Source organism: Crocuta crocuta, unplaced genomic scaffold, assembly GCF_008692635.1.
Source record: "Crocuta crocuta isolate KB4526 unplaced genomic scaffold, BGI_CrCroc_1.0 scaffold7, whole genome shotgun sequence".
Classification (NCBI taxonomy): domain Eukaryota; kingdom Metazoa; phylum Chordata; class Mammalia; order Carnivora; family Hyaenidae; genus Crocuta; species Crocuta crocuta.
Window position 1 is genome coordinate 6,348,137 of NW_027531904.1, and position 11,697 is coordinate 6,359,833.

Consider the following 11,697-nt stretch of genomic DNA (forward strand, 5'->3'; position numbering starts at 1 on the left):
TGACACCAGCACAATTTATTCACAAATAAATAAATACACACCAGGCAGGCGCCCCCTGCCTGCCTCCTAGGGTCGACCTCTGGGTCCCTCCATTGCGGGAGGGGCTGGGGAGAGTCGTCCTGGGTGGGGACGGGCTCCCGCTCTCAGGAAGGCTCATGCCAGTATCGCAGGTGACCTCTCCTAGGAAAGGGGGTCTGGAGAGGGGCCGTTTTGAAGGTGCTGAGGCCTAAAGGGCCTCGATGCTCACAGGGCGCCAAGGGTACGTCGTCACTTCTCCTCAGGCCGGCGGCCACTCCAGGGGCGACAGGGGCATCCAGGTCTCCAGCAGGGACAGCACGTCGCCGGGGAAGAGCTGGGGGAAGAGAGGGTACAGTCACCTTCGGCGCTGGCCGCCGAGCGTGGGTGTCCGCGCCTGTGGGGCCCCCTCCCTCCCCCGGCCGCTGGAGCGCCTGGGCACGCTAGCTACGCTGCTCAGGACGGCGAGCGGACGAGGCCAGGCTGCCGGCAGGCGGCCTGTGCTCGCGCGACGCGGACAACACGCAGCATCACCCGCGACAGGGCAGCGCGGGGAGTCCCGCGCGGGGAAGCGGGTACCAACCGGAGACGAGGGGCTCAGCTCCACGGCCTGCGCTTCCGGGCACGCCGCCTCGTCATACAGCACGGGCAGGTCGCGTGGCTCCGGCGCCACTAGTTCTCCGAGACAGGCCGGCGGGGACGCCCAGGACGCCGAGGGGCTGGCGGCTGAGCTCAGCGGCGTCTGCGCCTGCGCGGGGCCGCCGCCGGNGTGCGGGCTCCTTGGCCGCCCCAGGTTGGCCCCACCTGGGCCCTCGCTTGGGCACCTGAGCCGGGCACCTGAGCCAGCCACTCGGGCCCGTTGCCCGCGCTGCTTGGCGTGGTGGGCCAGCCCGAGTTAGAGGAAGCGCCGTCCGGGGAACTGGAAGTACAGCGCCTGGGTTCGGGGCTGCCTTCACCTGTTGGGACCTTATGCAGAGTCTTCCGCTTTCTTGCAGATTCGTTCCCAGTTTGCATTAATGGGAGCCTTGAGGCCTACTGCAGCCTGGGCTGGAGAATCCAGAGGATGGGGACCCGGAGTGGGGCCCTATCCCTGCCAGAGGTGAAAGGAACACATTTCTCCTCTGAGGCAGGGCGGCCGGGACGGACTTGGCCTTACCTGGCGGTGGCGGGCGGGCCCGGAGGGAGCACCATGCGGAAACTATCCCAGGCCGATCCAGCAGGCTGGCCCAGGAGGGTCAAGCCGCTGGACCATCTGAGCTGAGGGAGGGGAAGCCTCGTGCCCTCTGGGACACCCTCTCTCTGGCAGGATCAAGGGCTTGGCCGGCTTTCACGAGCTGCCACCACTGGCCACTAGCTGGTGTCCTGCCATTTGGGGGCAGGTATGTCGGGGTTTGCCGTTGCCATGCGAGTGGACATGACACAAAACAAGCACGTCACAAAATTCATACCCCTTCATGATAAAAATTCTCTGCCAACTAGCAACAGAGGGGAACTTTCTCAACCTGATAAAAGGTATCCCCAGAGAGACCACAGCTAATATACTGTATGGAGAAAGACTGAAGGCTGTCCCATGTTGAGAACGGGACAGGGATGTCTGCTCCTTCCCCAGACTGCCCCACAGTGTGCCGGAGGGCCCAGCTTGTGCCAAACAAAAGAGAAAGGCACACCGATCGGAAAGGAAGAAATTAAACTGACTCCGGTTACAGACAACATGATCGTCCACGTAGGAAATCTCAGGGAACCTATACCACCTGCCTGTCCCCTCAGGAGTTGGAGTTTACACCTCGACATAATAGCTACTTCATGCACCGATGTCTGTCCCCACCTAGACTGTGAAGTCCCCCATGTTTAGCATCATGTCTTCGAGAGAATGGTATATAGGGTCTCTTTCGGTGTGACGGTCTAATATTCTGCGTCCCCAATGGCTTCCAGCTCTGTGACACTGCCAGGTGAGCTGGTCTGTACCAAAGAAGGCCACATGGTTTAGTACCTTCTCCCTGGACATCTCTGCCCACCACTGCCTCCTGCCCTTGTCTCTCTTTTTAAAATTTTTAAAAACATTTATTTAATTTTGAGAGACAGAGAGAGACGGAGCGTGAGCAGGGGAGGGACAGAGAGAGACACACACACAGAATCCGAAGCAGGCTCCAGGCTCTGAGCTGTCAGCACAGAGCCCGACACGGGGCTCAAACCCACCAACCATGAGATCATGATCTGAGCTGAAGTCGGATGCTCACCTGACTGAGCCACTCAGGCTCCCGTGACCTTGTCTCTTTTATCTTCTACTGCCCGTGGCCTATTCTAGCACCCCTGTACCCCCTTCCTCTGCAGTCTGTCCCAGCAGCCCCAGAATGCTTATGCCCATGGTCACATCCAGGAGAGGTAGTGCCAACCCACCCCTGGGGAGAAGGGGAGCAGCCGTCGGGCCCATTTCCAAGGAGAGCCTGATCCAGGAGAGCCGTCCTCAGCATGACGCTGTCGGTAGTGCCCACTCCTTTTGGACCCTGCTCAGTGATGCTCTCCTAAGACTCCAGATCCAAGCTAAGAATCTGGTATTGCAGCCAGTGGCAGCGCTCCTTGGATCCCACTGCACCCCAGGGGACAAACCGTGGGGAATTGGTAGAGTATGTTGTACACTCAGGCGGGGGGCCGGGGTGCAGACTAAACAAAGGTCAGACAGGACAGATGGGATCTGAGAGGACTCACAGCCTCTGCTGCCTACCTTCTGATTGTCAAAAAAAAAGAAAAAAAGTCCCTCCTGTTCCCGCAGGATTCTGATTTCCACCTTGTAGCGAGTAATTGAGAAAACTCAGAATGGCCGAAAACTCCTAGGCAATCAGCCACCCTTTTGCTTTACCGCCACTTCTGAAAATACAGTGTGTGCATATGGCCGAAAAGTCAAAAGCTCAAGTGCAGAGGGTGTAACAGAGTTCATTGCTGTCCCGCCCCTGAGGCCTGCAATTCCCCGTCCAGAGGAAACCGCTGGTGCCAGTTTGTTGTTGAAAAAGTCCAAACCCCAACAGACATGTTTTGGACAACAGGCCACGTGTGTGGGAGACAGACTGTCCTGAAAACACAGCTCTGGCCCCTGAAGAGTCTCACATCCCGGACCCAAGGTTTGACATCCCTCGGGCTCTTGCCCGGGAGCCACTGAAGGGTCTGGAGCAGGAGAAGACACCATGAGCAGAGCACGGCGGGCTGAGGGGCGGGGGGGCTAACAGGGTCCCGGGGCCACTGTGGAGTCAAAGAGCCCACAAAAAGGGCACGGGGGGGGCAGATGGCAGGGGTCCACCCCCAACCCCCACCTCGGGGTCTTCAGCCCTAAAGGCTGCCACCCGGGAGTCCCTCCCTCTCCTGCTGCCCTTGGGGTATCCGGGCCCAGTTTGTACCAGGGCCATGGCCAACGGGCCTGATGGAGCTAAGCTGGGGAAGAGGAGGGACCCCCAACCTGGAGCCTGGGCTCTCCCACCGCCTGTCAGTCGCCTCCCTCTTCCTCGCCTCCCCCCCCCCCTTTGATCTCCTTCTCACCAGCCTCTCCTGTGGGTTCATTTGGGAGCTGCCCCAGTTAATGAGTTCTCCGGCCGCAGGGCCCACACGCCCTCCCGTTGGGGTGAGGACTTCACACCTCTGGGGCCTGTGTTTTGACAAGTGCCGGTCCCAGTGCTCCCGCGCCCCTCGCCCGAGCCTGACTGTGCCTGCCAACGTGTAAGGCTGGGAAACGAGGCCTCGGGGCAGCCCCACTGAGCAGAGGTGAGAGTTCAGTTGCTGTCCGGTCCTAGGCCAGGGTGGGGGCAAGCCGGGCAGGGCTGCCTCCTCCTGGGCTGGGGCCGCGAGTCTCTCAGCCTTCCCGCTAGGAAGCAGCCTGCTCCTCGGGCCCAGCCTGGGTCCTGGACCCACCCGCCCCCCCCCCACCCCCGCCCCAAAGCCCTNCCCGCCTGTGACATGGAGGTGACGTAGTGGCTTCTAGTCCTGGCACTCCCCCCCCCCCCCCCCCCCCAGCCTCAATGCCCTCATTTCCCCGCCAGCCCTTCTGACATAGGAGTGCTAATCAAAGGTGCTATGTCAATACCCCCGTGTAGCCCCTAATCCCTGTCCCCGCCGGAGCCAGAGGCCCCAGGAGAAGGAAGCAGCCCCTTTACCACCAGCCTGCTTAGCGTCAGCAGGCGCATCTCCTGGGAAGCTCCTAATTTAGGGGTCCCATGCTTGCTGAGATCTTTCCCACCGCGCCCCAGCGCCAGCCCGAGGCAGGCCCCTTCGGGGGAGGAATGGTTGTTTAAGAAAATGCCACCTTTAGGACACTCCTCGGGAGCGTGACTGGCGTGGGTCAGCATAGCGTCCCCGTCCTGCTATGTACCACCTGTGTCGAGTGGGTAACTCACTCTCCATCTTGGGGCCCACACAGCTTCTGCTTCTGGGCCAGGGGCAGTGCCCGCTGTGCTGGCAGTGTAAGGATCAGATCATAGTGCACGGACTGGGCTGTGGGCGATAGCCATGTGCACGTTTGCTGCTGTCGCTTGGGCCTGGTGCTGTGCTGAGGCCTGGCTGGGTCACAACTCGCAATCACACATGTGGGTGTCTCTGCCTCCCTTTGTACGGGAGGAAATGGAGGTGTAGAGGTGGTTCTGTGTCGCATGGCTAACAGGCGCAGAGCTGGGGCCCATTTGCCTCTGTGTGCGGCCGAAGCCGGGGTTCTGTCCTCCCCACCACCTCTTCTGTCTCCTCTGGAAGACGGGGCGGGGGGGCTCCCTTCCTCCCAGAGGCGGCCCCAGGAGTGAGGGTGCTGGTGTGGGGGGAGATTCCCCCAGAGAACTCAAGCACCCACAATGTCTTGTCACAAGTCACAAGGACCATGGGAGATGTAGAAAGAAAAAGGTTTCCGCACCGGCCCTGGACCTGCTGCACCAGGGCCCCTGGAGGGGGAGCTGGAGATTTGGGGTATGAAAAGTACCGTCTCCGGGGCGCCTGGGGGGCTCAGTCAGTTAAGCGTCGGACTTCAGCTCAGGTCATGATCTCACAGTTTGTGAGTTTGAGCCCCGCGTCAGGCTCTGTGCTGATAGCACGGAGCCTAGAGCCTGCGTCAGATTCTGTGTCTCCTTCTCTCTCTGGCCCTCCGTCGCTTGTGCTCTCTCTCTCTCAAAAATAAATAAACATTAAAAAGGAAAGAAAAGTACCATCTCCCTCAGAATTATGAAGCACTTTTGAGAAGCAGTGCCCTAGAGTGGCATGGCCACCCCCACCCCGATCCAGAGAGTGGAGAAAGCACGGGAATGCCCAGCCCCACCCCCACGGTTCCTAAATCCCCGGGGGGCACGGACGGATGTGGTTGTGGCCACCTGGAGCCCCAAAGCAGTAAGAGGGCTCAGCGGGAAGGCCCCCCACTTCTCCTCCACCTCCCTCCTTCCCCAGCAGCCTCCCGGCTGAGGGCCCTGAGACCCCCAGGGAGCCCCTTCCAACTAAGATCACCCCCTTTCCTCACACCTTTAGCTCCTGGAGCCTCCGAGTTGGCAAGCCATATGGAATAGATTATTCTGGACCTGAGATAATCTGATTATCTTGGTCATGGATCAGCTGGATGCGCAGCCAGTGGAAGTCACAGGAGGCAGCAGGGTGATGAGGAGGGAGGGGGTGGGAGGAAAGGAGAGAGATCTGGCGGATTCCAGGAGAGACTCAAGGGGGAGTTCTGGGAGCAGGCGGGAGAGCGCAGGGGCCACAGACAGTGCTTCTCTCTTAGGGGAGTCGCATTTGTGCTCCTCTGCTTCCTCTGGGTAAGTGGAGGAAGACGGCAGCCTTCTAGGGTAGTATGGGGAACCAAGACAGAAGAGGGTTAAGGAGGGAACCGGCCCAAAGCAAAGACGCAGACACGCGGAGGTGGGGAAGCTGGTCATGTGGCACCTTGGTTTCTCCAACTGAACAATGGGGCCAGGGCTCTCCACTGCCTGCCCTGGTTGGAAGGTTCCCCTCTCAGGCCAGAGGGTTGATGCCTGGGGTGACAATTATGGACCAGTGTTCTCAAATTCCCAGCCACCGCCAGCAGAGGGCACTGCTTAGCCGCCTGGGATTTGGGGAGCTGAGCAGGGCAGACCCAGCTCTAACAAGCCAGGGGCCTTTGTTCTAGGGCCAGAGTCCAAATTGGGGGCGAGCACCAGGAACCAGAGGTCCAGGGCTGACCTAAGAAGCGGGGGAAGCCGGCTCAGTGCCAGTGGGCTGGGCCGGGGGGGCTCCCAGACGGGCCTCCTGCCCTCTCTGGAGCCCTGGCTGCTCATCTGTTCCCGGGGAACAACATGCATCTGGGGGCCAAGAGGCAGAGCAAGATGGAGCCCAGAGGAATGAGGAGAAGGGAGACGGGCCAGGAGGGAAGGGCCCACGCAGGGCTCGGGTGCCCGACCTTCCCTACACACTCCTGGGAGCAAAGGCTGAAAACAGACCACAAGCTGCGGGAAACTCTAGGCAGGGGGTGCCTGGGGCTCGGTGCCCTTGCCAAGTCCCCAGTAAGGCTTTGCAGGTCTAGCTAAGCTGCCAGCCGAGGCCAAGTCCAACACCAGCCCCTCCCGGAAGCACACGATGGACCTCCCTCCAGGCAGGATGGACAGTTTTGGGGATCCTTGTAACCCCACCCCTACCCTTGCTGACCACTCACAACAGTGTGGTGAGGTGCCAGGACCTACCAGCTCACTGGGGGGCTCTGGCCCTCAGCCAGCTCCAAGGGCAGAGGAAGCAGGGGAAGGAGGGCACCCCCAGAGGCGCCTGACCTCAGGCCCAGTAAAAAGCAGAGGGGAGGGAGGAGGGCACCTGGGTGGCTCAGCTGGTTAAGCATCGGGCTCTTGATTTGGGCTCAGGTCACCATCTCATGGTTTGTGAGTTCCAGCCCCATGTTTGGCTCTGCGCTGACCTTGTGGAGCCTGCTTGGGATTCTCTCTCTCTCTCTCTCTCTCTCTCTCTCTCTCTCTCTCTCTCCTGCTTTTTCTGCCCCTCCCCACTGCATGCACGTTCTCCCTTGCTTTCAAAATAAATAAACTTGAAAATAAAAAAAAAAAAACAGAGTGGGGGCTCCTAGGACTGAACTGAACACCTGGGGGAGTGAGCAGACTCTTAGAGGATTCTCGGCTGGGGGACAGGGATGTCCCTGGACAGAGTGGAGAAAATCTAGAGGGAGGGGACAGAGTTTAAACTGACCAGATACTAAATCACACAGAAGGGTCTTACGTGGTCAGTACTGATTACGAGCTAAAGACAGGAAAGGATCAGCTCAATCCTCTGTTCTGGAGGCTCCCTCATCAAGAGAAATCCAAGAAATCCCCTGGCCCGAGCCAAGGGAGCTTCTCCCCTCCTTGGAGACGGTGCCCCAGCCCAGCCAACACAGTGCCCGGCCCAACACAGGTGGCCAGGCTAGCTGGGGGCCCCGGCTGGGCCGGCTGCCGGCTGCCCAAAACCAGGATAGCCTCAACAGCCCCCTCTGGGGCCTCTCTAGGGCCGGCCTACAACTTCAGAACAGCCTCACTCAGCACGCCCTTGCCCAGCGGTTTCCCTGGGGAGAATTCATTCCGGTTAGAAAAGATTAAAGGTGCTCAAGCTGGGTGGCAGAACCAAGTTCCAGAAAAATCCATCCAGTAGGATACCACCACCGATCTACGCAAAAACAAGAGAGAACACAGATCTGAAACATAACCCCGCAGAGAAGTCATGGAGTGATACGACGCACGTTGTAAGGGTCTACTGTACGCACGTGTGCGTGCGCGGACGCATCTCACACTGTGACAGTCTCACCCAGTCTGAGGAGCGTGTCACGACCTACTTGGCGGGTAGGGGGTTGGGGGAGGCCTGGGTTCTGGGAGGTGGTCAAAGGAGACTTTAATCTTATCTGGAATGCTTAATCTTTTCACAAGGAGTTTTCATTTATATATTACACGTGCAGCTTATCTTTTTTAAAAACAACTTTTTAATGCTTTTATTTATTTTTGAGAGAAAGACAGGGTGCAACTAGGGGAGGGGTAGAGGGAGAAGGAGACACAGGATCTGAAGCAGGCTCCAGGCTCTGAGCTGTCAGCACAGAGTCTGACACGGGGCTCGAACGCATGAACTGTGAGATCATGACCTGAGCCGAAGACCGATGCTTAGCTGACGGACCCAGGTGCCCCGTACACGTGCAACTTGAAAATAATTTTAAAAATCCAGGTCTAAGGATGTCTTATGCGGAAAGTGAGGCGTCTCACTGTGCCCTAGGGAACTCTCTCACTGACCCGCTACCACCTGCTAGGCGTGCCCTAAACATCTCCGTGCAGAAACACACCCGCTGGTACAGGAGAATGTGGATACATTAGCGAGAAGAGCTGGTCACAAAACAACACGCTCTTTTCACGCCCAGAGAACTTGGAAGCAGAGACTAGAACAGGTCGGGGCAGAAGGCCCAAGAGCCGAAGGCGGAAACAACCCAAAGGTCCACGACGGATGCATGGGTAAACAGAATGAGGTCTGTATGTGCAATGGGGTAGTTTTCAACCACGAAAAGGGATGAAGTTCAGGCACAGGCTACATCATGGACGGACCTAGAAGGCCTTACAAAGTAAGCCATACACGGGGCGCCTGGGGGACGCGACCGGTCAAGTGTCCGATTCTTGGTTTCGGCTCAGGTTATGATCTCGCAGTTCGTGAGTTTGAGCCTTGTTATCAGACTTCTCGCTGACAGTGTGGAGCCTGCTTGGGATTCTCTCTCTCTCTGCCCCACGTGCTCGCTCGCTCTCTCTCTCAACATAAACTTTAAAAAAGTAAAACAAAGTAAGTCACATACATAGAAAAAGTACTGTATGATTCCACTTCTACGAGGCACCTAGAATAGACTGATGTGTAGAGACAGGCAGTGACAGAGACGCTCCCGGGGCCTGGGGGTAAAGAGAGTTCTTGCTTGATGGGCCCAGAGCTTCCGCATGAGGTCATGAAAAGGTGTACCAAGTGACAGCTGCCTGATGCTGTGAATATAATTAATGGCACTGAACTGCACACTTAAAAACGATTAAGATGGCAAATTTTATGTTAAATACATTTTTCCCCAATTAAAAAAATGTTAAGTACCACACATACGAAAGTATTGAATTGTGCACTTCACACAGGTGAATGTATGATGTGCGAATTAAATCTCAGTAAAGCTGGCATCGAAAAGAAAACCTACATTCCAGAAGCTTCAAAAAATGGAAAAACTCAAACGGAGAAAAAAACTAAAACTAAGACGGAGAAAAACCCGACACGCTCTCCCTGGAACCCTCTGTATGTCTGTGTATTTGCAGGGGTGCCTAGGAGAGGCAGGGGTACGTGCAAACCTGGTGCCAATCCGATGTCAACCCGCTCTCTCTAGATGGATGCGACTGGGGGCCTCTTAAACCCCTTCTTTTCGGGGACGCCTGGGTGGCTTGGCCGGTTCAGTGACCACCACCTGATTTCAGCTCAGGCCATGATCTCACGGCTCATGGGTTCAAGCCCCGAGTCGGGCTCTGCACTGACAGCACAGAGCCTACTTGGGATTCTCTCTCTCCCTCTCTCTTTGCCCCTCTCCTGGTCTCTCTCTCTCAAAATAAATAAACTTAAAAATAGAATAAAATTCTCTCCTTTTTGATTGTCTACATTTTCTCACTTCCCTGAAATGAGGATGCGCTGCTTTCATGATTAAGAGGAAGAAAAGGAAGGGAGGGAGAGAGGGAGCAGAGGGAGGAAGGAAGAGACTTTGCAGAACCAGCCCAAACTTGTTTGCATTCCACTAGGTGGGCCTAAGCCCCCTATGGCTTTGGGGCCCAGGAGGCCTTCTGTCCCAGAGCCTGGGCCACAGGAGTGCGCACCACTCACTCTCCCACTGGGTCCCTCCCGAGAGCCGCAGGACCACAGGCGGCCGCTCCTCTCCAGCAGGGCAGGCAGGGGAGACTTCTGCAGCCCCACAGACTGAATGCGTGATGTTCCAGCTAATCCTCCCGGCAAGGACACCCATTTCACAGATGAGGAGACTGAGGCTCAGGTGGGGATGGAGCCCAGGCACGGTGGGAACCTAGGCCTGAGCCGCCTCCGCCTGGGCCTTGTGGCCGAGGGAGCTGGACCAGGCAGTCCTGGGGCTGCCGCAGGCCCTTCCATGCCAGCCTCCTTGGCCTGGCCTTCGTGTTGGGGAAGCGCAGCAGGTCCCCCTCCATGTGCCTGGCCCAGCCGGCAGCTCCCCAGGCCCTCCTCTCCCTTCCCTAGCCAACGGCGGGGGCGGGGGGGGTGGTAAGGAGGGACACGTCCTTCCCAAGGTCTCCCCATTGGTTTCTGGGTCCACTCGCAGCCCCGCCCCTGCCAGCCCTCACCCCCTGACTGCTGTCTCCTGACTGGCTTCCCGCCTCCACCTCTTCACCCTCTTCTTCCTCAGAATTTCTGTCCAAACCCCCACTCAGGAGGCCTTTCCAACCCGGGCCACCTGCTCCCACCGCTCCCCTCGGGGCCCCGGCCCCCTCTCAGGGTCCACACCAGTGCTGCATCCCCCTCCCCGGCTGGGGCTCACACCTGCTCCCTCTGTTAGGAACCCTGCACCTCGGGGCGCCTGGGGGGCTCAGTCAAGTAAGCATCCGACTTCGGCTCAGGTCACGATCTCCCGGTTTGTGGGTTCAACCCCACACCTGCTTTGGATTCTGTGTCTCCCTCTCTCTCTGCCTCTCCCCTGCTTGTACTCTGTCCCTCTCCTTCTTAAAAATAAGTATACATTGGGGCATCTGGGTGGCTCAGTCGGTTAAGCGTCCGACTTCGGCTCAGGTCATGATCTCACGGTTTATGGGTTCGAGCCCCGCATTGGGCTCTGTGCTGACAGCTAGCTCAGAGCCTGGAGCCTGTTTTAGATTCTGTATCTCCCTCTTTCTTTGACCCTTCCCTGTTCATGCTGTCTCTCTCTCTCTCTCTCAGAAATAAAAAACATAAAAAATAAATAAATAAAATAAATATACATTAAAAATTAAAAAAAAAAAAAGAAAAGGAACCCTGCATCTCCACCTGGAGAAAACCCACGACTCAGGTCCCTCCTTTTCTCTTGGCACCTGCCCCATCACCTGGCCAGGGAGTGCCTCTCTGTGGACCCAGAGAACTGCACCAGGCCACCACGGAATTTGCACTTCTGCCTCCTCCAACCTCCAAATCCCTGGAGGGCTCATCCCTCCCTGGAGCCTGGTCGACCAATGGTATGTATGGTGTGGATGGTGTGGACAATGTGGGTGGTATGGAAGGTGGGGACGGTATGGACGGTGTGGGTGGTGTGGATGCTGTGGATGATATGNCCGAGGAGAATGGGAACAAGAGCATAGTGGGTTCCCCAGGTCTCTTCTGGAAAGTGGACAGTGTGGATGGTGTGGACGGTGTGGATGGTGTGGACAGTGTGGAAGGTGTGGGTGGTGTGGGTGGTATGGATGGTGTGGGTGGTGTGGGTAGTGTGGACAGTGTAGAAGGTGTGGACGGTGTGGGTGGTGGGAGGGTGTGGGTGGTGTGGATGGTGTGGACTGTGTGGACGGTATGGACAGTGTAGAGGTATGGAAGGTGTGGATATTGTGGAAGATGTGGACAGTGTAGAAGGTGTGGGTGGTGTGGATGGTGTGGACTGTGTGGACGGTATGGACAGTGTAGAGGTATGGAAGGTGTGGATATTGTGGAAGATGTGGACAGTGTAGAAGGTGTGGGTGGTGTGGA

At 57.6% G+C, this 11,697-nt stretch overlaps 1 protein-coding gene across 1 annotated transcript; it reads right to left on the minus strand.

Moving 5' to 3' along the window:
* MESP1 (mesoderm posterior bHLH transcription factor 1) lies at positions 1 to 1,206 on the minus strand. Its single transcript, XM_077774259.1, has 3 exons — positions 1,172 to 1,206; positions 599 to 839; positions 1 to 352 (listed from the first exon to the last, which is right to left on the minus strand). The coding sequence occupies exons 1-3, from the start codon at positions 1,204 to 1,206 to the stop codon at positions 278 to 280; spliced, it is 351 nt and encodes a 116-aa protein (XP_077630385.1). The 3' UTR covers positions 1 to 277.
* Positions 1,207 to 11,697: the final 10,491 nt, after the last annotated feature.